The sequence below is a fragment of the Rhincodon typus genome, chromosome 1, assembly GCF_021869965.1.
Source record: "Rhincodon typus isolate 14 chromosome 1, sRhiTyp1.1, whole genome shotgun sequence".
In the NCBI taxonomy this organism is placed as follows: domain Eukaryota; kingdom Metazoa; phylum Chordata; class Chondrichthyes; order Orectolobiformes; family Rhincodontidae; genus Rhincodon; species Rhincodon typus.
Window position 1 is genome coordinate 120973930 of NC_063332.1, and position 23805 is coordinate 120997734.

Genomic DNA, 23805 nt, shown 5'->3' on the forward strand with positions numbered 1-23805 from the left:
TCTCTGTTTTGACTAACTGACTGGTCCATCAGTACCTTCCTGCAGTTTACATTATCATTTCTCTAGTTATGACACTACCAATTTTCATGTCATTCTCAAATTTTTTGATCATAGCCCCTGCATTGATGTCCAAGTGATTAATTTACACCACAACCAACAAGGGCCCCAGCATTGAGGCCTGAAGAATTCTACTGGAAACAAAATTCCAGTCACAGAAACACCCTCTGCTTCCTCCCTCACAGCTAATTCTGTATCCAATATGCCAATTTTCCTTAGATCCCATGGGCTCTTAACTTTCTTAACCAGCCTGCTTTGAGGCACCTTGTCAAAAGCCTTGCTAAGATCATGTAGACCACATCAAATGCATTAGCCAAATCAACAAATGTTGGTTACTTCTTGAAAAATGTGATCAAATTTGTCAAACATGACCTTTGACAAATCCACAGTGATTATCCCTGATCAATCTCTATCTCACCAAGTGCAGATATATTCTATCTCTTGCAATATTTTCCAATAACTTCAAGAATACTGAGGCTGGACTGACTGGTCTGTAATTTCTTGGTCTATCCTTTAAGAATGTTAGCAGTCCCCTCTTTCTCTAGCACCTTACCCAAGGCCAGAAAGGATTTAAAAATTACTGCCAGGACCTCTGATGTTTTCTCCCTTTCCTCCTTCAACAACCTGAGATACATCTCAGGCAGGCCTGCAGATTAAGCACTTTTAGGTCTGCTAAACCTTTAGTACCTCCTCTCTCTCTATGTTATCTTCTTCTAAATTTCACAGCTTTCCCCGATGCCTATGCCTGCATCATCAGATTCCATTATGATGATTGATACAAAGTATTCATTGAGGACTTTGCCCACATCTTCCCTATCCATACACAGCCCACCACTCTGGTCCCTGATGAGCCCTGCGCTTCCCTCCTATGCTGATTGCTGGAAAGCATTCCCTCATCTCCCCAACTGCAGTCTTCTGCTGCTAAATTATTACTTAACCCTGCCAGTTTATAAATTTTACACAGAACATAAAAACAGAATTAGCAGAGGGCTGATTTAAATGATGCCTTCCCATTAAGGCTCTTCATATCTTTAGATTTTGCTGGATTCTTCACCCACTATCATATTCCCTTGCAAACTTTTATGGTTCATTGGTTTTTTTGCTTACAAGATAAATACAGTCAAAGCTAAGCAGCCAAGGTACTACTCTATGCCCCTCTACTAGGAATTGCTGGACTACTGTTGAGTTACCTCCTCACTGTCTTAGGAACTTTAGAATTCCTACCAGCACACTTACTGGAATGAGTTAGTGCAGCAATGTTAAAAGGAAAAGAAGAAAAGGCTTGTTTATTTAGTGAATATAATTTTAACCCAACCTACGTGGTAGAAATTTAAATTTTCTCTGTACGTCCAAAGTTATCAGGACAAATGCCCTTAGCTAATTTGTCACTGGCGTTTAAGCATGCATTTGCAGTGCCCTGAGTACAGCATTTATTAAATCTTAAATTCATTTAAGATTAGAGCAGGGGTAGGTCATTTGGCCAATTGTGCCTATTCTACTGTTTGCTAGTATCATAGCTGATCTGATTGTCACTTCAACTCCACTTTCATACTAGCCATCATAACAATTGTCTCCCTTGTCAAGCCCTTGGGAGAGTATAATCTGCCATTTCCACCATTCTAAACCATCCACTAGCATGCGTCTCAAATGTAGTGGTAATATATAAGGTAAGTTTCAATTCTCTGGCAGTAATTTTGACTTTAAGGATAGTACAAAACTGATTATAGTGATTTAGTTGTCTTCACAACTTTCTCTGTTTTCATTCCCATTAACGTCAAGTGGTCTTTGCCCATGCCTAACACTGCTATAATTATTTTTCACTGAAAGCCACATCTTTTCTCTTTCAGGACAATGTCAAGCTGAAGCTGTAGAGAAAGGTAAGGGTTAAAACTTCTATTTTTCCTGTAAGTCAACAGTTTTAGAGTTGGAAATTTTATGCAACATAATTTAATCAAATGATTATGCAAGTTATGATCCCACTCCACACAGATTCACTTAAAGACCAGAATGAAATGCCAGTTTATTTACAAATACTGGTGGCTAAAGTTTCTCAGTTCATATCCCTTTAAGGAATATCATTATAATTGAATTCAATGGAATACATACAAAAAAAATCTATGTACATTAGTAATGTGGCCAATTATTCTGTTTCCTGATGTTATTCACATTCTTGGAATATTTTGCACAGTTGTGCACTAGATCAATTTACATTGAGAAAGGAGATATTCATTCACAGTCTAGCAGCCATATGCACACAAATCGATTCCCCAGGCAAAGCATTGATATTATCGTAGAAGACCACATTGCCTGCCTTGGGGAATTGAGGTGAGGCTCTGTAGTACCACTGTGTACGCAAACAAACTTGTCCCCCAGAGTTAATCACACACACATAGCACAATTTACATTAACTGGGTGTATGCCAGTGCTACTGCTTTGGACAAGCCTCCTCCCACTCCTCTATATATCTAATCAACATGTCTTTCTATTTCTTTCCCCCTCATCTCCTTTTCTAGCATCCCCTTAAATAAATCTGTGCTGTGTAGCTCATCTATTCTTTTTCTGGATGTTCTACATTTTTTACTACTGTTTGGATAACAAGGCTTCTCCTGAACTCCCTACTCTATTTATTACTGACTGTTTCATATTTATGGCCTCTAGTTCACTTCCAGATCACAAGCGAAAACAATTTCTCCCTTATATCTTATCAAACCCTTTCAGTACTTTAAAGACCTCCCTTCGATCACCCCTTAGCCTACTAGACAAATAAACCCCAACCTGTCTGATCTTTCCTAATGTGTGTAAATCTCACATGCATTCTCATATTGCAATGTGCTGTTTTCATAAATTGAACAATTAATATAATTTTCATAGGCATGACAATGCAACTAAAATGTTTTTGATCAACAGTGCTATCATTTTCCAGCCTTGGAAATAAAATAATGAGGTATTAAGTAATAATGATAATGTGAGCCTTTTAGTCATATCACTCATTCTGTAGCAACATCAAATCCCTGACAGTTAATAGGACAAGGGTAGGTGTTGGACTAGTGGTCTTATCACTAGACTATTCATCTAGACACCCAGGTAATGTTCTGCAGACATAGTTTCAACTCCTGCCATGGCAGATGGTAGAATTTGATAATCAATTGTAATCTGGAAATAAGAATTTAATGGCGACCATGAAACTGTAACTGATTGTCAGGAAAACCCCATTTGGTTCATTAATGTCCTTTAGGAAAGGAACTCTGCCATCCTTACCTGGTCTGGCTTACATGAGACTCCAGACTCACAGTAATGTAGTTATATCTTAATTGCCTTTTGGCAACTGGGATGGGCAATAAATGCTGGTACAGTCAGGGACACCCACATCCCATGAATGAATGAATGAAAAAGAAAGGAAGCAAAGGGTAATGCTCTTGGATGTCCTCACGGTGGAAAAAGGTTTCCACTTGTGTCCAACAAGGCTTAGGATTGGGTCCTATACTGTTTGTCCGAATGATTTTTATTAATTAAAGGGTTGGGTATGTCAGCAATGTACCATGTAACTTGTGCTTGGATACAGAGCAACATTCCCTCTAAACTGCATGCAGCCACTCTAAGTTCCATGCATGGTGATTGACAGTGGCACTGAATTCCTGAAGTCACACATGGGACTTGGAGGCCTGCATAGCTGGTAAGAAAATTAGAGAGAATCTCAAGCAGAGGTGTTGACAGAGATCTTAATAAGTGCTTTGTTTCCATCATCACAAAGGATACAGACATTTGAATTAGAGGGGAACAAAGTGCAAAATATTAGTTACGGTAATCATAATATGAGCGGAAATACTAGATGGACTTGCATCCTCAAAGATGGGTGAATCACAGGGCCTGATGTTTTTTATAGCAAGCTATAAAATGAATCAAGGGGGAAATAATCGGTGTTCTGAGGAATGTTTTTCAATCATCACTGGATATGAGTGAGGTCCCAAAGGATTGGAGGTTGGCAAAAATTGTACTATTGGGTAAATTGTTGTGAGTAATAGGCCAATCTATCTAACTTTGATGGTAGACAAATTACAGGATAGACTGTCACTTAGAAAGGATTAGATTAATGGGGGATAAGTCAGTATGTTTTTTTTTAAGGGAAGGTCTTGTCTTACTAAAATTATTGAATTTTTTGAGGGATAACAAAGAGGTTTGATGAAGCTACTGCAGTCGATGTTGTCCACATCAATTTTACTAAGATATCTAACAAAATACTACATGACACACTCAGAAAAGTAACAGCTCATGGGCTACAAGGGACTGTGGCAATTTGGATCCACAATTGGCTCAGTCACAGAAAACAAATAATAATAGTTGATGGATGATTTTGAAACAGAAAGGGTTCAATGTTGGATCTGTTGCTCTCTGTCATATTTATTAACAACATGGGCTTAAATATGGGAAACATAGTTGGGAAATTTGCAGAGGACACAACACTGAAGAGGATAGCTGTCATCTTTAGTAATATATCAATGTTTTAATTGATGAGTAGAAAAGTGTAAAGTGGAATTCAATCCAGAGAAGTGTGAGGTAATGTACATGGGGAGGCCAAAAAAAGTAATACATAATAATGGGAAAATATTGAGGGTGTAAAGCAATTGATAGACCTTGATGTGCACATCCATAGGGCTCTGAATGTTGGTAGGATAGGTAGATAAGGTGGTAGGGAAAGCATATGTGACACTTTCTGATATTAGATGAAGTCTAGAATATAAAAACAGAGATGTATGCTGGAACTGTATAAAATGCTGGTTGGGCACATGTGGAATTTTGCGGATTTTGTTCTGATCATTGTTTTAGAAGTAGGACATAATTGCTCTGGAGAAAGTACAAAGGAAATGTACAAGAATGTTTTCAGGACTTGAAAATTGCAACTATGAAGCACAAGTGAAAGGCAACAAACATCAAATGTTGATCAAAAATGATTTGCCTCATGCCATTGGTCCTGGCAAATGTAATACTGGCATTTCAATAATGCAGAAGCTAGCACCAATGATATAAAGCCAAACAATGTCCAATAACTTTCCATACTTGGGAATCTTCCAAGAATGCACTGGAAAGAGGGAACATCATCTCAATATTGCAATGGGCTCTACTGAATACAATGAAAAGTTTAATGATTGATATGGGTCAGGGATGCAAAGGGGGTCAGAGCATGGCAAGCACTCCTTGTTGATGTAATGTGTTGGTACCTTCATCACATAGATGCATATGCTTTGACCAGGGCCATGGTGGTTAAGACGTTATGGCTACTTAAGATGTGGTTGCACTGCTTGGACTGGTCAGTATAGCCTAGACAGACGTGCTGATCCATAATGATGCAGCACAGTCAATTGGAGGAGGCAGCAATGCAATGTGATAGATACTGAGGAACGAGGAAATGGGAATAGTCTTCGGAGAAGAAGGATGAGAACATGGGGGAAGAAAGAGGCTCTTGTTGTTCATAACAGAGCTAAGCTGTGTCAGGCACAACAAGCCAGGCAGGACCTGATTGACACACCCAGTTCCAATAAATAAGAGCTGGGTGCAGCAGACCATCATGGACTTTAGAATAGTTATTAGTTATCATGCTAGCATTTGGTTTGCATTGTGGGGCTGAACTGTAGCCTCTATTTGGTTTATTTGTGTTTGATTTTGCTTGCTGTAAATAAAGTTTCATGTTTGGACTTGTCTGATTGCTTGCCTATCTGTGATGTTCTAGACAATGACATACTACAGTGGGCATTGGAGACAAGAGTAGACGTGACGTAGAAAAGTGGTTTGGAAGGGACGTAGCTAAGAACAGATACAGTAGGAGGCCTGCTAATTAAAACAATGACTAGTGTGAGAGAATGGGATTGTATATGTGAGGGAATGTCAGCAATGCTGGCTATATGATGTAAGCACTTGTCTTTGTGACTGCTGTGTCGTGATGCAGCCAGTGAGGGGTTGCAGGCACAAGGAATGTTGATCTTTTGATAGATATCTGGTGAGTAGCGAGTTGTTCTGAGAACAGTGCGTAGTAAGATGAAGCTTGAATCAGATGATGGGGACAGTATGGGACAATATGTAGTTTATAAAGTAGTTTTGCTCAGATAACAGCGATGAATCTTAATAGGCCTTGGGGTGAAAAACTCATTGAAAAATGCTAATGGAATTGGCACATAGCCAAAAAAAAATAAAATTCAGCCCAATGACTTGGATGTTGTTGTCAGTAGTGAAGCAATAGCTGTTAGCACTGAACTGAAAGAAAGCAGCCTCGACAATGATCTAGTGATTTGTGGGACATGGGTTTCCCTTTTGATGACATTTGTTTGCATCTGGGGCTAAATCAAGGGGTTTGTTAGACATTCAACAATTTTGTTGCCATCAACTGCATAAGCAATAACATTGAAGAATTCTCACAAGCAGCCAATCAGATGGTAAAATACAATGATTACTTATCACCTTTTATAAATTTAACAGGAAATGTAGTAAGTACAAGAGCATACAAATTAGAAGCTGAAATATAACAATTGTTAAAAAATATTAAAACATAGTCGCACTTTCATTGTACAGATTTTACCTCCTTAAAAAAGAAGCCTTGGGACTGTGCTTCTGCTGGATCAGAGGAGGCAGGAGGTCACATGTCAGGGTCATTCCTGACAATCCTTTCTTTACAGCAGCAAATATTATATCCATTACTGGGCAGCTCTGCTTGCTGCACTTCAAACTTTATTTACAATAGTTAAGTACCTGAAAATCTGCATTATGGCAATGTAAAATGTGTGTTCTTGCAGAAACTGGAAGCATTGCAGATTCTCTGGAAAATACTGTGAGTACTTTCACAGACTAAAAGAACCACATTAAGAGGTACAATCTGCAAGTTAAAAAAGTTACCTTGTGCAAATATAAAATTCATTTTCCAGAGGCAAAGACATTTTTTAACACCAGTTGTGATTTAGTATGCTATTAAAAAACAGGTTTCACCTCATTAACAAGTTCTCTGGTGGGTATTGCAAAAAAGGGAGCAGTTCTCATCCATTCAGTGCTTTCCAAGAGATTTCTAGCATTTCACGGACCATTTGACAGCACACATTGTAGAAGAGCATGAAATCACTGAGAGCAAGGTCTCAATTTCCATCATTCACAGTATAGGTGAGGATGCTAGAGGTAGCTCCAGTTTCACAAGGTAAAGTTAGTGTACACTGGTAGTTTTACTATCAGTACAAATCCAAGCACCAAGCCATCTGAAGGCGAAACAAAGCTTAGTGCTCACTTTGTCTGACAAAATAATACAAAGCAAAACATGTTTTGATTTCTGCTTATTTTGTGATTTATGATTAAAATGACGACATAATCGATCTGTCATTGTAACTTATCTCAGAGCACAGCAATGATCAACTAATTCAACTAACATGTTCTGGTTTGTGTTTCTGCAGCACAGTGTATGAACAACTATCTAAATTACTGTTCAGGCGTATCTTACTCAAAGATAATGTTTCCGAACTTGATTGGTCAAATATCAAGAGCAGAAACTGAGATGAGTGCGGAGTATGTTCTTATCAGTGTCTTGGACAACTTGCTGAATGGAGAATGTAACACAGATCTCAGGTTGATGGGCTGTTCCATCCTTGCTCCACGTTGTGAGAACAATAAGATTGTGAAGCCTTGTCGATATGCTTGTGAAGCACTTAAAAGAGATTGTCAACACTCGTTTGAACTGATTCAAATGGCATGGCCATATTTCATGGACTGTGATCGTTTCTTTGTTGGTGAAGAGGAGGGTTGTTATGATCCTGTAGGAAAATACCAAGGTAGGTATCTGATTGTGTTTGAGCCTGAATATTATGCAGCGGGAGCTAACTTATGCATTTCCAGTAAGAAGCTCTAATTCACTGATGTAGTATACATTCCTATCACACTGAGGCAGGTTTTGTCCACAACACAACGCTTTACAAAGTTGGCTCAAATGAAATAAATAAATTTAATTTCTGAGCATGTGGTGAACGAATGGCACCAGCCACTTGGTTTAATGTCAGTGGTATGTAAACAGAAACAATAATTTGGAACAAAATTACTAGTCACTCGGTCAAATGTGAATCAATTTAGGAAAGCCACAACAGATTTCGCAAGAGAATACCATTTTTAACAAATGACTGAATATGGCAGGGCATTTGGGAAGGCGGTTAATAATGCACATATGACCCTGGGTTTCATAAATAAAAAAGAATAAAACGCTGATTCAGCTGCCACTAGAATAATGCATCCAGTTTTTGTTGTAATACTTTTGGAAGAATGTGAAGATATTAAAGTGAGAGGAGTAAGATTCACAGGAATGCTTCCAAAGATGAGGAACTCCAGTTGTGTAGATGGACTGGAGAGGCTTGATAGACGTCCTAAAAATCATGAGGGATCTGATCACATTTGTTAGGGAGAGACTGTTACTATCAGAGGAAGGATCAAAGATTTGAAGAAATTGGAAAAAGAAGCAATGCTGACATGAGGACAGCAGGAATTTACAAAACTTTTACCAAGCTTTGAACATAAACCACGGTAACTTTTCTTGACAGATTCAAGTTTGACAGATGAATCAGAAGTACTCTTTTCCACATTACAATTCAAATACCACAGTTATGCAGAGATGACAAAATTACTGAAACGTACTGTATCTGTGTGCTCGTCTATCACAACAATGTACACCATTGGCCGTAGTTTTGATGGCAAAGACCTTTATGTGATTGAATTTTCAAGTAATCCTGGCGAACATGAATTGCGTAAGTAGCTCACTTATTCCTAATATCTGTTTCTTCTCTTGCCCTTTGATTTCAGCGTATCTGTTGTTGGTTTGGCCACATCTGGAGTATTGTGTCCAGTTCTGGTCGCCTCATTACAGGAAAGATGTGGAAGCGTTGGAAAAGGTGCAGAGATTTACCAGGATGTTGCCTGGACTGGAGAGAAGGTCTTACGAGGAAAGGTTGAGAGAGCTAGGGTTTTTCTCTTTAGAACGACAAAGGATGAGAGGTGACTTGATAGAGGTGTACAAAGTGATCAGAGGTATAGATAGAGTAGACAGCCAGAGACTTTTTCCTAGGGTGGAGGTAGCTATTATGAGGGGACATAGTTTTAAAGTGAGTGGAGGTAGATATAGGGGAGACGTCAGAGGTAGGTTCTTTACTCAGAGAGTGGTCGGGGCGTGGAATGCATTGCCGGAGAGGGTAGTGGAGTCGGCCTCATTAGGGGCATTTAAGCGGCTATTAGATAGGCATATGGATGATAGTATAAGGTAGGGGTGGAGGTTAGATAGACCTTAGGATTAGGGTAAAAGTTCGGCACAAAATCGTGGGCCGAAGGGCCTGTACTGTGCTGTACTGTTCTATGTTCTATCTATGTTCTCTGTTGCAGTTGGGAAATTTTAATTTAACCAGCTTGGTGAGCAAGTGGCAGTATAGATTAGTTGCTCACTTTACACTGGACAGGTTTCACTTTGCATTGACTTGGATTTAAGTGCAATGCACCTGGGACAAACCTGGCACTACCACTACCCAGGACAAGGAAATCTTAAAGATATTAACATTAGACGGTCATTTAAATAATTGCTCACTATCTCCTGCTTGGCATTGAGTTAGAGTGGCAAAATGGCAAGTGCGTGAGAGGAGAAATTATGAGAAAGTGGTTGCAGTTAAGCTCCCATGAGTATGGCCTTGTGCAGTCAATGGAACCAATGAGGATATTGCAGGAGATCAGGGGTACTAATGAAATCAGAAAGGAGGGAAAGGTTGGGAAGGAACTTAGGACAGTCTATCCTGTTGCTCTGGTCCATAACATGCTTCTAAAAGTAGCAGACCTTCAATAACTTAATGGGTCACCCACCTCTCCTCCCTCTGCCTTTTACAGCACTTGAGAAGCCAATATTATCCGACTCCTTCCTTCGGGTTAAGTTGTGCTACATTTGTTTGTTAATTAACCCCAGGCTTGTTGTTTAGGGTATGCTTGTTGAGGAGCTGATTTGGGATAACACAAGTTTAAATGGCTCCGAAAGGTGATGTGTTGGAACTGTGAGGTAGAATTTTAAATTTTAGTACATAAGTAGTGAGCCATAATCTGTAAAAGACCATAGCCATCCCTCTCCCTTAGACAGTGATGATTGGTTATATGTAGTGTGAGGGGTATCACTGCACAAGTGTGGCATAACGTGAGATGCAGGCTCCATGAACAAGCATAGCTGGTATGGGGATTGAGCACATGCTATTGCCATCTACGTGATAATTTAGCTGCGTAAGGTAACAGATCCCCACGTCCAACATCACCCCCTCCTCGCCTTTAATATCTTAAAGCCAACAATTCACCATTTTCACTGAGTGGTGTCTTAAAATAGTTGTCATTCGGTCTGTAATTTTACATTAGTAAGTTCTGCCCTGCATTTTTTTAAAAAACAATTAAGTCAATCTTTTCGGATGAACCTAATCTAATCTACCTGGTGGGAAACGGATTGATTCCAGTCAGTCATTTGATTGGGTACAACACATTGACATTGACTTTGACTTCAAACATAAGATCCACTGCAGATCTAATCCTGCAAGTTTAGGTTAAAGTATCCTTGTATTAACAAAAGAAGTAGAATGTATTATTAGTATGATTATTTAAAAATGGAAAATAATAAATAATGATGTTTCTTTCTCAGTTGAACCAGAATTTAAATATGTTGCGAACATGCATGGCAATGAAGCACTGGGGAGAGAGCTACTGCTATATCTTGCACAGTATTTGTGCTCTGAGTATTTAAGTGGAAACCAAAGAATTCAGGCTTTAATCAATAATACCAGAATCCATCTACTTCCTTCAATGAATCCTGATGGCTACGAAATAGCATCTGAAGAGGTAATTTTGTTTTTCTTTTTGATCTTCTTACAGCATAAATACCTGGAAATCTTCCGTGGTATTAATCACAATAAGCTCTAATATACCATACAAAACGGATTATATTATTGCAGTGATTTTCATGTAGGTTGTTTTTTCCTTTCTAAGGCCATAAAATGTAACTTATGAAATACAAAATAGACTGAAAACTTTATCTTTCTCCTCATTTGTTACTTGCTTCCTCTCATCTTGACCTTATTCCACCCCCTGCCCAATCTGAACTTGCCTAGATCCAATTCATGTTTTTCTGACCATCTCCTCTCCTTTGTGTTTGTACAGATTCTCCACACTTTCATCTCTCATAGATGAATGGCCTGTAGCCTTCCTAACTTTAACAACCTAATGAAGCTCCCTCCATCTGTCCCCTTCCACATGTCCAAACGTTTCCTCACTTTGAATATGTTTTCTTTTAAATTTACCCACTTACTCCTGATAGGAACACAAGAACATCAGAAATAGGAGCAGGAGTAGGCCATCCGGCCCATCGAGCCTGCTCCGCCTCCAATAAGATCATAGCTGCTGTTTTTGTGCACTCAGCTCCACTTTATCCGCCCACTCACCATAACTCTTAATTCCTTTCCTGTTCAAAAATCTATCGTTCCCTCAAAAATATTCACCAAGGTAACCTCAACTACTTCACCGGGCCGGGAAATCCACAGATTCTCAACCCTGTGGGTAAAGAAGTTCCTCTTCAACTAAGTCCTCAATCTGCTTTCCCTTATTTTGAGGCTATGCCCCCTAGTTTTAGCTTCACCGCCAGTGGAAACAACATGCCTGCTTCTACCTTTTCTATTCCCTTCATAATTTTGTATGTTTATATGAGATCCCCCCTCATTCTTCCAGATACCGATGAGTATCGTCCCAGTCTACTCAGTCTCTCCTCATAAGCTAACCTTCACGACTCTGAAATCAACCTGGTGAATCTCCTTTGCACCTTGTCCAGTGCCAGTACATCCTTTCTCAACTAAGGAGACCAAAACTGTACACAGTACACCAGGTGTGGCGTCACCAGCACCCTATACAGCTGCAGTGTAACCTCCCTGTTTTTAAACTCCATCCCTCCAACAATGAAGGACAATTTTCCATCTGCCTTGTTAATTACCTGCTGCAGATATGTGAATGTATATTTCTTACTTTGTACATATATTGAACACACATTGTTCCAAATCAATTCAGGTTTTCCTCATCATTTTTCCTGTTATGTTTATGAATGCGCATTCAGCTCTTATTCTGATCTAGACAATGACACCAATTTTGTTTCAAGTTCCTTTTGTGTTATTATGTGCAAACACCAAAGGGTATATCAATTACTATCAATCATTGCCCATCTCAATAGGAAACGCTGTATTAATCCATGATGCACGGACAATCTATAAGTAGCAAAAGTTGACATAAAATGGACTACTTAGCCCCCAGTGACTATTATCAGCACATGATCTTCCCTTCATCAAGTAGAGGTGTTCACCAATAATTGTACAATGTTCACACTATTTGCAATTGCTTAAATGCTGATGTAGTCCACATTCAAATGCAGAAAGACCTGGACAATATCCAGGCTTGAGGTGAAAAGTGGCAAGTAACCTTCATACTACACAAATACTAGGCAATGACCATTTCCAATAAGATACAATCTAACCATCACCCCTTGACATCCAAAATATTACTATCACTGAATCCCCCAGTATCAACTTCCTGGGAGACCAGAAACTGAACTGGACCAGCCATATGCTTATTGTGGTTACAAGAGAAGGTCAGAGACTAGGAATATTGCAGTCAATAACTTACCTTTCGAATCCCCAAGCCTATCTCCATCTACAAGACACAAGTCAGGAATGTGATGGAATACCCCTCACTTGCCTGGATGAGTACAGTTCCAATAAGAATAAAGAAGCTTGACACCACTGAGGACAAAACAGCCCATTTAATTGCCACCACATTCTCAAACATTCACTCCCTCCACCATGGACACTCGGTACCAGCAGTGTGTATCATCTGCAAGATGCACTGCAGAAATTCACCTAGACTCCTTAGATCGCACCCTCCAAACCAACGACCAACAAAAAGAAATAAGGGAGCAGATATATGAGAACATTACTGCCTACAAGATCCCCGCCAAACCAATCACCATCCTGACTTGGAAATATATTGCCATCCCTTCAGTGTCACTGGGTCGAAATCCTGGACACCCGTTCCCCTAATAGCATTGTGCGTGTACCTATACCAAATGTACAGCAGCAGTTCAAGAAGGCAGTTCACCACTACCTACTCAAAGGCAATTAAAGATGAACAATAAATGCCGGCTCATCTGGTGAAGCCCATATCCCTTGAATGATTTTAAAAGTCTTGTATTCAACTAATGAATCCACTTTATAATTTCAATAATCCTTGTATAGGAATTATGTTGAGTTGAAAAGATTGTAATATGGTGGCAGTTGGTGGTACTTTATGGCTTCTGGTATTTTTTCTGATTTTTGAATAGTAGTAACATGGTTTTGAAGATTTGAATCCAATATGTACAAGAGTTAATCCTTCATTCACAGTAGGAAGAAAGAACTGCTATGAAAGTAGAACAATATCAAGACTTCACTGTGTGGGTAGATTTGCCAGCTTTATAGAGGTTCTGTACTCTGTACCTTCATTCTAGCACTGCATCTCTCTATCTAGGCAGCAGGCTTTTGGACCCAGTAAGATTGTTCAAATCTGAGCAATTTTAAAAACATCCTAGCGCAAGGTCTGTCTGCTGCAAAGATTAATCAGGAACAGAACTTAAACACCAGGATCAACAGAGAGATTTTAAGTAGAATCTCATGGATGGGAAAATTCACTAACTGCTAAATCTAAACAGATAGACTGACTTAGAAGAATATTCCATCCATTATAAGCTTTTAAAAGCTGAAAGAAGCCTGATTAAAAAAAACTTTTCTCACCATTCTTCTGAACTTTTGAAGCAACCCACTCCCATTTTCCAGTAAAATTCCTGTTTCATGGATGGCATTTAAGAAGTAAAACTGAGAGAAAACAAAATGAGTACCACAACTGGAGTCAAGCAATAACCAGTGACCCAGCTGAGGCAATGGCTACTAAGGGTACTGGAAGACACGTAAAACTCTGGAAGAAACTTGAACAGCTTATAAAAGCCCCAGATAAGATTAAAAGTCCTCGGAAAAGCTGCATGACAAGAACAAAATGTCCAACATTCAGTTGAAAGTCAACAATTCTTCAATCTGAATTTATTTTGTTCTGACAGCAGCTGAGTTCCCGAGCTGTGTTTTTTTGGACCTCAGTATTTCCAAACTGGATAAACAAGCCATTAAAATTCAAATTGTTATCGGCAACAGAGACCTACACAGATAAAACACATTAGGTCTGACTAATGACCACCTTAAGAAGCTGGAAAAAATATGGTCAACATTTGAAGGGTCAATAAAATCCCGAAACACCTGGTTCAATGCCATGAGAAAGTCAGACGGGTACAGCATTCTAAATAATCAAACCATGTAACAAACAACATTGAGGCACAATCCACGGAATGTCTAGCCAAGCTACTCTGTCAGTGTTGTGCAAGACTAGATCATTGACACACAACATGAGCAGACTTGTGCACAGTGGTACCAGCAGAAATCTTTGCCAGCATCCTGATTATATTCCCGTGGATACAGGCTCAGCAGAGCCTATATGCAAAACGGATACTAGTGCAGGTAGAAAGACTCTTCTACTTCGCATGTTGAAATATATATACCCAAGAATGGCAATCAATGATTCCTTTGTCAAAATCACTGCATAAAATGACTTGGAGATTGAATCCCTGAAATACACTACATTCAAGGGCCACAGTAAAACCTCACCCTGGTCATACCATGGGCCCTGTGATGACAAATTGATTGGACTGCAGGAACCTACTCTTCAGCACCATCCATGGTATAGTCAAGAGGCAAAGGACATTCCAGTGTTCTTTTCAGGACATACCAGTGTTGCAAATTGTTAGGAATTCTTTGCCTAGAGTCACACGCACATCAAGTGAATCAGTGATGACAGTGGACAATGATTATTTGCCTCCCTCGTGGTGAGAATGATGGCACAGGGCATTTAATTGGGCAGAAAAGTAGTAAATTGGGACCCAATTCCAATGAGGCCCATTAATTCTGGGGTGGGTAGCCTCATGTATAGCCATAATACTGTCTCTCCATCAGCCCTGCAAACTGAAGCTTTTATGTGGGAAAATAATACCCACTTCCAACCTGCTCTCACTTCCTGGTGACTTGTGTTTCTCAGTAATGCTGGGCCTCTGGTGAGTGTATGCCAGTAGCTGCCAGAGCTCCTGAACCTGCAAGAAGAGCACCAGCTTTGGATTGGTTGGCTCCTCTTGGGGTTGCCCTGCCAGGGCCCTGGATTCTGCAGAAAGCTTGGCACTGGTCACTCAAGTACCTAACTGCCCCATACTGAGCAAGTCAACTCCATGACTTGTAACATCCATGGAATGGGCAGCTCCATGAGTTGCTCAGTGCCTAGTGATAGGGGAGGGGCAATGTTTTCAGTAGAGTTGAGGGGAGTGATTCACTCAACAGGAGTTCAAAAGAGACAGACAGGGCGAAAAATGTCGGCGTGTGCTCAAGGCAGACACAATGTAGATTCCATGCACGAAGTGCTGAGTCGCAACCGTATCGTAGTGAATATAACAAAGAAAGCTTTTGTATGGGGACAGTGGGTTATGTTCCAAGAGCCTAAAGGCAATATACTGTGGATGCTGGAAATCTGAAACAAAAACAGAGAAGTTCAGTAACTTCAGAAACTCATTGAATCAGTAGGTTTGTCACATCTGTGGAGAGAGAAACAGTTAAAGTTTTGAGTTATACTTTGAGAACCTCTATAGAACTGAAAGGAAAGGGGTTATTGTTACATTTCTAACAAAGGCAGAGGCCCATTTATTCATGAAAAGCCCAGAAACTCCCACAGCTTCCAAAACTACACTTCCTCACACCCCGCTTCCTGCAAGGATTCCATTTCATTCTCCCTGTTTCTCTGTCTCTGCCACATCCGTTCGGATAATACCACCTTCCACTGCACCAGCTCTGATATGATCTCTTCCATAAACAGAGGATTGTCCCCATTTTGTGGTTGACAGGGCCTTGAGCTGTGTCCAACCCATTTCCTGCCCCTGTGTCCTCACCCCTTCTCCTCCTTTCAAGAACAATGATAGGATGCCTCTTTGTCTCACTTTCTGCCCTGCCAAACCCCACAATTAAAAGATCATCCTCCACTGTTTCTATCACCTTTAACAGGATAGCACTATCAAACTCATCTCCCTGCCATTGTTAATGTCAGTATTCTGCAGGGACCGTTCTCTCTCTAAAACTCTGGTCCACTCCTCCATCACTGTTATCACTTCCTCACTCCCCAATGGCAGCCTACCATGCAAGCGCAGAAGGTGTAACACTTGCCTATTCACTTTCTCTCTCTTCACAGTTCAAGGTCCCAAACACACCTTGCAGGTGAAGCAGTGTTTTACTTGCGATTCCTTCAATTCAGTCTACTGCATTCACTGCTCACAAAGCAGCCTCCTTTGCACTGGCGAGACCAAGCGCTGACTGGGCTATAGAACTCCTCCGTTCTGTCCATAGGAATGAATCTGACCTCCCAATTGCTTGCCATTTTAGTAAATCACAATGATCTCAGGCTTCCATTTCTGTCCTTGGCCTGCTGCAGTATTCGAACAAAGCACAACATAAGCTGGCAGAATAATACATAATTTTATGCTTAGGTATGTTACAGCCTCGAGCACTCTACATTAAATTCATTAACTTCAGAAAGTGATTGCATTCTGTCTATTATGCATTTTTCTTACATTCTCCATCATGGTGTTAGAGACAAGGTACTAGCATGGATAGAAGATTGGTTGTCTGGCAGAAAGCAGAGGCTGGGGATAAATGGGGTCCTACTCAGGATGGCAGCCAGTGACTAGTCGTGTTCCACAAGAGTCAGTGTTGGGATCACAGCTTTTCACTTATACATTAATGATCTAGATGAAGGAACTGAGGGCATTCTGGCTAAATTTGCAGATGATACAAAGATAGGTGGAGGGACAGATAGTATTGAGGAAGTGGGGAGGCTGCAGAAGGATTTAGACAGATTAGGAGAGTGGGCAAAGAAGTGGCAGATGGAATACAACGTGGGAAAGTGTGAGGTCATGCACTTTGGTAAGAAGAATAGAGGACTATTTTCCAAATGGGGAGAAAATTCAGAAATCTGAAGTGCAAAGGGACTTGGGAGTCCTTATCCAGGATTCTGTTAAGGTAAACTTGCAGATTGAGTCAGTAGTTAGGAAGGCAAATACAGCGTTGGTATTTATTTCAAGAGGACTAGATTATAAAAACAGGGATGTATTTCTGAGTTTTATAAAGCTCTTGTCAGACCACATTTTGAGTATTGTGAGCAATCTTGGGCCCCATATCTCAGGAAGGATGTACTGGCCCTGGAGCGGGTCCAGAGGAGGTTCATGAGAATGATCCCAATAATGAAAAGCTTAACATATAAGGAACGTTTGTGGCCTCTGGATCTGTACTCGATGCAGTTAGAAGGATAAAGGGGGATCTAATTGAAACTTACAGAATGTCCTGGACGGAATGGACATTGGGAAGATGTTCCCAATGGCAGGAGAGTCGAGGACCTGAGGGCACAGCCTTAGAGTAAAGGGACCCTTTAGAACAGAGATGAGGAGAAACTTCTTCAGCCAGAGAGTGGTGAATCTATGGAATTCATTGCCACAGAAGGCCGTGGAGGTGTTTTAGGACTGCATTGGCCAAAGTGAAAAATTGTATTCCCTCATGAAGTTAATGGAGATTTGAAGACATCCCATGTCATTAATGTTGGAGAGCAAGGGGAGTATTTGTGAAATCCATGGGATTTGTATCAATTACATTTACCATTTTTATATGAACTGTGGTATATTCAATCCTAGTATATTACCCACGTTAAAAATAAGTTATACTTCTACTATAAAATGTATTACTGCTCTAACTTGTTCAGTAAAACAGTGTTTGTTTAAGCCAGTGGAATCTTATGGCTTTATTCTCTTAGTGGATGCCTGGATGTCACATTTTATCTACTTTGAAAATAAAACATTGTTGGCTACTAACCAGATCTTAGATACAGAAGATAACATCACATTAGCAATCTTGATTGTTTTGCTTACAACCATCACATTTTAATTTTCTGTATATGTATACTCCTAAATCTCTTTCGACCTCTTGTGCTCCCTGCTCTTCACTACTTCAAATATACACATCTCTTTTGCTCCCAAATTGTTACCAATTACTTACATTGAGTTCCATCTGCCACAGTTTTTTTTCCCACTCAATCTATTCATGTCACTTTATAGACAAGCAAATAATGAGTAAACTAGGGCTTTATAGTGAAGACTATTTAGTGTGCCAACAATCTTTATGCAATTAGCAAACTTGGATATGTGGCTGTCTATTTCTGTCATCTAACCCGTTAATAAACATAATGATTCGGTCAGACTCCCAGCAATTACTTGAGAGCCACCACTAGCCGCATACTTCCAAATTATATACACAAACACTGCAGCGTATCTTCCCAACTCTCATATCAGGGACAGAAATGTCATAATAATAACTGTAACAAGTGCAGAAAATAGTTTTCAAATGCCTTTAAGTTTAAAATAGCACACTGACACCAGGCTGGCTACAAAACAAAGAGGTTTGTTTTTGAGCTAGTATTGAAATGAAATGCTGGTTAGAATTGCTGAATTTTCATTTGAAGTCAAGATATTGGACTTCAAAAGGAGTCTTTTTCCATTTTGCTTGTGTTATCGCCTTTGAGATTGCTAAATTTATGCTTCATTTTCTCCCACATAGATAAAAAAAACTCCATTCTAGCTAATGACAGTTCTGATTTCATTTTTGATGCTTTCTCAATGCAGAAGTCATTAATGCATATTCAGATCCAAAGATTACTCCAGCTAAAATAATTGCTAATCATAAGGTCATGCAAGAACAGGCTACAATATAATACAACTATGGTCTATGGGGAACAATGTCTTTTCAGAGTTACTGCCCTGAAATTCTTGATGAGCAAAATGGAATTTTGGATATCAGAAACCATGCCAGTTTTGATTTTAGATGACTGTCATAGATGTATGAGTATCTACTTTGAACAAATAGTGTACATAAGGATATTTTGGTCAACAGTGTAGCAATAATAGCTTTACAAGACATTCTGTCACCCAGTACATAAGGTTAATATTGCTTTTGAATTAACAGCAACATTATACAAACCAATTCTGTAAAGCTTCTGGAATTTTTAGAGATTAAGCATCCATTAACAACAATTTAAATTTATTTAGCATCTCCATCTGCTTCAGAAAGTCGTGAAAAAAATTGAATGCAGATCAAAAAAGATGTTATGAACAGTGACTAACCAGTTTTGTCAAAGATGTGAAATTTAAAGGAGATCTTAAAGGAAAAGAAGGAGCGACAGAAAGATTAGGGAGAATTCCTGATTGTAAATCCTAGTTGGCTGACAAGGCAATAACCCATTGTAGGCTTAGAGGAGCACAGGATGAACAACAGAGTGCATTAAGAAGGGTGCTGGTGTAGGGTGGAATGCCTAGCCTCACTGGTGTTTAAACTAGTGGTAGCCAGTTTGCCTGGCATTATATAACACAACTGATTTCATGTCCAATAGGAATAATCATTGGCGTGCACTTTTACTTTTATAAACGTGAAAAGAGTTTGGCTATCACTTCTGGTTGGGCTGGTTTTACTTACAGCCAAGTTCAAAGTTCCTCAAAAGGGAGGGATGATATGCCATGCGGAATATGAAGACAATGATGAAAATGTTAACTTTGAAATATTTAAGGAGTTGAAGCATGTGGAGAAGGGAGATCTGGGGGATGGTCAAATTGAACTTGGTATGAATTTGGGTATAAATAGAGCATTGAATGACTTGATGGAGAGTGTGGGCTAGGAGAGCTGATGGCACGAACAAAAGCCAATGACTAACATAATGACTTTGAACTCATTTATCACTGTTCAAAGGAAACAATACCTGTTGTTGTAATAATGTCTAATGAATTAATTTTCCTAATAATGCAGGGTCCTGGGTACAATGGATGGGGTACCGGACGGTTAAACGTTCAGAGTATTGATTTGAACAGGAATTTTCCAGATTTAACGACAATATTTTATCAAGAAAGAAGAAAGAGAGGAGGCCGTGTTGATCACATCCCAATTCCAAGATCATATTGGAATGGTAAGGTATGATCTGATAACATGTTGTACTGGATTAAATTATTTTTATCCTATTCTGTTGATAGCAATGCTGAATCTTGTTTTACATTTATAGGCCACACTAGTTGATTGCAGATTGCATCTTTTTCCTTCATACAGCAGCTGTTAAGTTGCTTTCAGAGAATGCAAAGATTGTTTCTGACTTGACATTCCCAGTGACAAGCCTTGCAATGGTAGTTTCCATTCTCGGATTCTCTACACTGAATGTGTTATAAATGGTTGTGAATAAATAAGAACAAATGAAAGGAAGAAAATGAAGCTGCCCAGCACCCTTTAACTTTGGGATGAGAGTTTTAATTTGTCATATTCAGGTGCAATGTACTTACCCTGTATGGTACTCATACTTCAATGTACTCATCCTTCAGATTAATATGTGTTGTTTGAATCTAATTCCAAGTGAACATGATTCAGGGTGTAAGGCTGCTGTGACCTTGATGAAAATTTAAGTACCAGTTTCAACTTGCTGCAACAGTTGTGCAGTAAGCACAAGGTGAGATGAGTGCCTAATCCCAACCCAATTTAAGCAAATTAGGTGATTTTAATGCTAAATCATCTTATATTGACAGTGACAAATGGGGAGCTGGTAGAACGTCTGCTCTAAAGATTTCACTCTCCAAGCTCAGATCAGGCTGAATTGGAGTGGAAAGTCCATGCTTACTAATATTGTGAGCCATAGTTTTTTTATATTGAACATTGTGCTCGGTGTCATGATTAATCAATACAACCTATGAATGCGTTATGACCTTTGAGCATTTTCTACCTTCATTCTCAAACTGAAACTAGACAGTGCAAACTAGGGAATGCTGAAAATAAGGTTAATTATTTTTAAATGAAGATAATCAAGGAATAGATAAAGTGGAACAAAACAGAAATTTGTAGAAAACGTCAGCAAGTCTGGCAGCATTTTTGGAGAGAAAGCAGTTAATGTTTTGGGTTTAGTGACTCTTCTTCAGTTAATGTGATATTGTTTATAAATTAGTTAACGAGTACAACTAAGAAAAATGAGCAAAAGGAAGGGAAAATAAGGTAAAGTGGTTACAATTTCTGTTTATTGAATAAGCATTTCTGGCTTTTACTTTTGTGATACAGACTTCATATTATTATAGTGACACCGTCACTTGAGTAATTGTTTTTATTGTGATGTGTACATTTATGCAAACGTTATTACATATGAAATGAAAATCCAAAAACATGGCTGGCTTAGGAACCTGAAATTTGCCAACAGTTCAATGAACATTTAGCCCAAAGTAAAAGAGCATTATGCCCTTTGTACCACATATAGCATTTGTTCTAACTTGATAAATAAATATAAGAAAATTTCGCAAAATGCCCATCTAGAATTAATAGATGGAAAACAGGCCAATGATCAATTGGCTGTAGTGTGATCATCCATATCCTATTTTCCCCCGTATGTTCCACAGCCAATCAAGCATTGTAGTCAGTGGTAAAGAAATGGAGCTTGCCTTTCATCTCCCTGTCAATCACCTGCAAAATTTTTGGATACTTTAGTGTGTGGACTTACTCTCATCAGGAATATGATTCAGTGCAACACCCTCTGCAGGTGTATTTGAGCAGAACAAGCAACAACTGATCAGATTCAGTGATGCTTGTTGAGACACTGCAATATTATATCATACACCTGTTTCTTCTGATAAACTACCCCTAAGTTTCGTGATGACTGCTAATTGAAATTGCCAGTGCTAAGCATGCGTTTGAGTGGCTGCTCATTAGAGCAAAGCTTTAAAATTGTGAGAAGTGAGAAGTAAGTTTGACTGTTTGAAGACAGCTTCAGTTCAATGTAGCAGAGATCAGGCTCTGAGACTTTAAAACACTATTGGAGGCTATTGTGTGAGAAGTGGGGAGGAAGGGTGATATTGATATCCAAAAGGAGGCAGAAAATAATCAAACAAACTTTACGAAGATGGTGTTACTGGATACCACGTATCTAACTCCGAGGACCTGGATGCAGTGTCCCAAGAAATTGAATGCCACACTTGCATGGATAATGTTAGTGAATGTTTCTTCAAATGTCATAACCAACCAATGGCACCACTGTCTTCAAACACTGCTTTATGCTGCACACACATCATTCACCAAGCATCAAATTCTCGCAAGGCAAGGGTGACATTTAACCAGAAGAGGCAGCACCAATCAGCAACTAGTGTAGAGCAGAATAAAGCCAACAGCAGGACTATTTATTAACTGTGGAACATGCAGGGGAAAATAGGACATGGATGATCACATACCAACAAACTCATCAATGCCCTACTTTCTATCTATTAGTTCTGGATGGGCATTCTGCGAAATTTTCCTTTACTTATATTTATTTATCAAGATAGAACAATACTATATGTATCTATTGGCCTCACATCTCAACCTTATTGAGTGTCTATCTTCAGACTACACATTACAGATTCTCTCTCTCTCTCTCTCTCTCTCTCTCTCTTTCTCTCTAATAGATTGGGATGCCTGTAGGTCTCTGTGGACTTTAGTTCTGTACACCACCATACCTTACACCTTGAAGAATATAGCCATCACCATCATTGGAATGATCACCACTAAGATGTAGCTGAAAGCATTGAAAATAATGCAATCCTTTTACTTATTCCTCCATCCAACTTTTCACTCAATCCACATTCATCTCTGATTTCCAAGCTGCTGATGGTGATACTTGTTTGTAGGCTCTTAATTGCAGTTACAGTATAGTATTCAGAAAACTAGAGAGGCACAGCAGGAGGCTAGTACAGCAAGATACTGGATATTGGGAAAGAGCAGAAGAGTGAAACTAAATAAAAAGCTCAGTGAGAGAGCTCTCAAGATTTCTTGGAGCAATTGACCTCTTCTGTACTAGAGTATTCTCTGATCCTAGGATAATATTGAACAAGTTTTGATCCTTTCAGCAAAAGTAAAACTTATGACAATACTGTTCACACCAGATAAAGTTAATGAAATGTTAAGACATTTAACAGTTATCTATTATCTATTATGTTGCAATGTATACCATTTCCTTTCTGCTACTTTTAGGTGGCACCTGAGACAAGGGGAGTGATAAAATGGATAAAGAAAATACCTTTTGTTCTTTCTGCAAGCTTGCATGGTGGGGATTTAGTCACTAGTTATCCTTTTGATTTATCAAGAGTTCCAGAAGAAAACAAGCTTTTCTCACCCACTCCAGACGATCAGGTATATTGTGAAAAAAATTTGAAATGTTATTTATCAAAATGTACATTCATAGTAAAACAAATTACTTGTTGCATTTATGATTCCAGATATTCAAGATGTTGGCTAAAACATATGCTGATGCACATCCTATAATGTCGGATAAAACAGATGAAAGATGTGGAGGGAACTTTGCTGAAAAAGGAGGCATTATAAATGGAGCACAGTGGTACAGTTTTGCTGGAGGTAGATCAGTTTCATAAGCTTATGGAAAAATTGTATGAATAACATTTAAGTGCATTCACACAAGAATTAATATATTTGTGCAATAAGCAATATGAGCACCTATTGCTGCTATCATTTTAGGATTAAAACTTTT

At 39.2% G+C, this 23805-nt stretch overlaps 1 protein-coding gene across 1 annotated transcript in view; it reads left to right on the forward strand.

Moving 5' to 3' along the window:
* cpz (carboxypeptidase Z) overlaps positions 1–23805 on the forward strand; it is a 55543-nt gene that overhangs the window by 25138 nt on the left and 6600 nt on the right. The window contains exons 3-9 of the mRNA XM_020532132.2: positions 1905–1934; positions 7482–7856; positions 8613–8816; positions 10724–10920; positions 20073–20234; positions 23292–23450; positions 23537–23672. Coding sequence (XP_020387721.1) covers positions 1905–1934; positions 7482–7856; positions 8613–8816; positions 10724–10920; positions 20073–20234; positions 23292–23450; positions 23537–23672 — 1263 coding nt within the window. The remainder of the gene's footprint in view (positions 1–1904; positions 1935–7481; positions 7857–8612; positions 8817–10723; positions 10921–20072; positions 20235–23291; positions 23451–23536; positions 23673–23805) is intronic.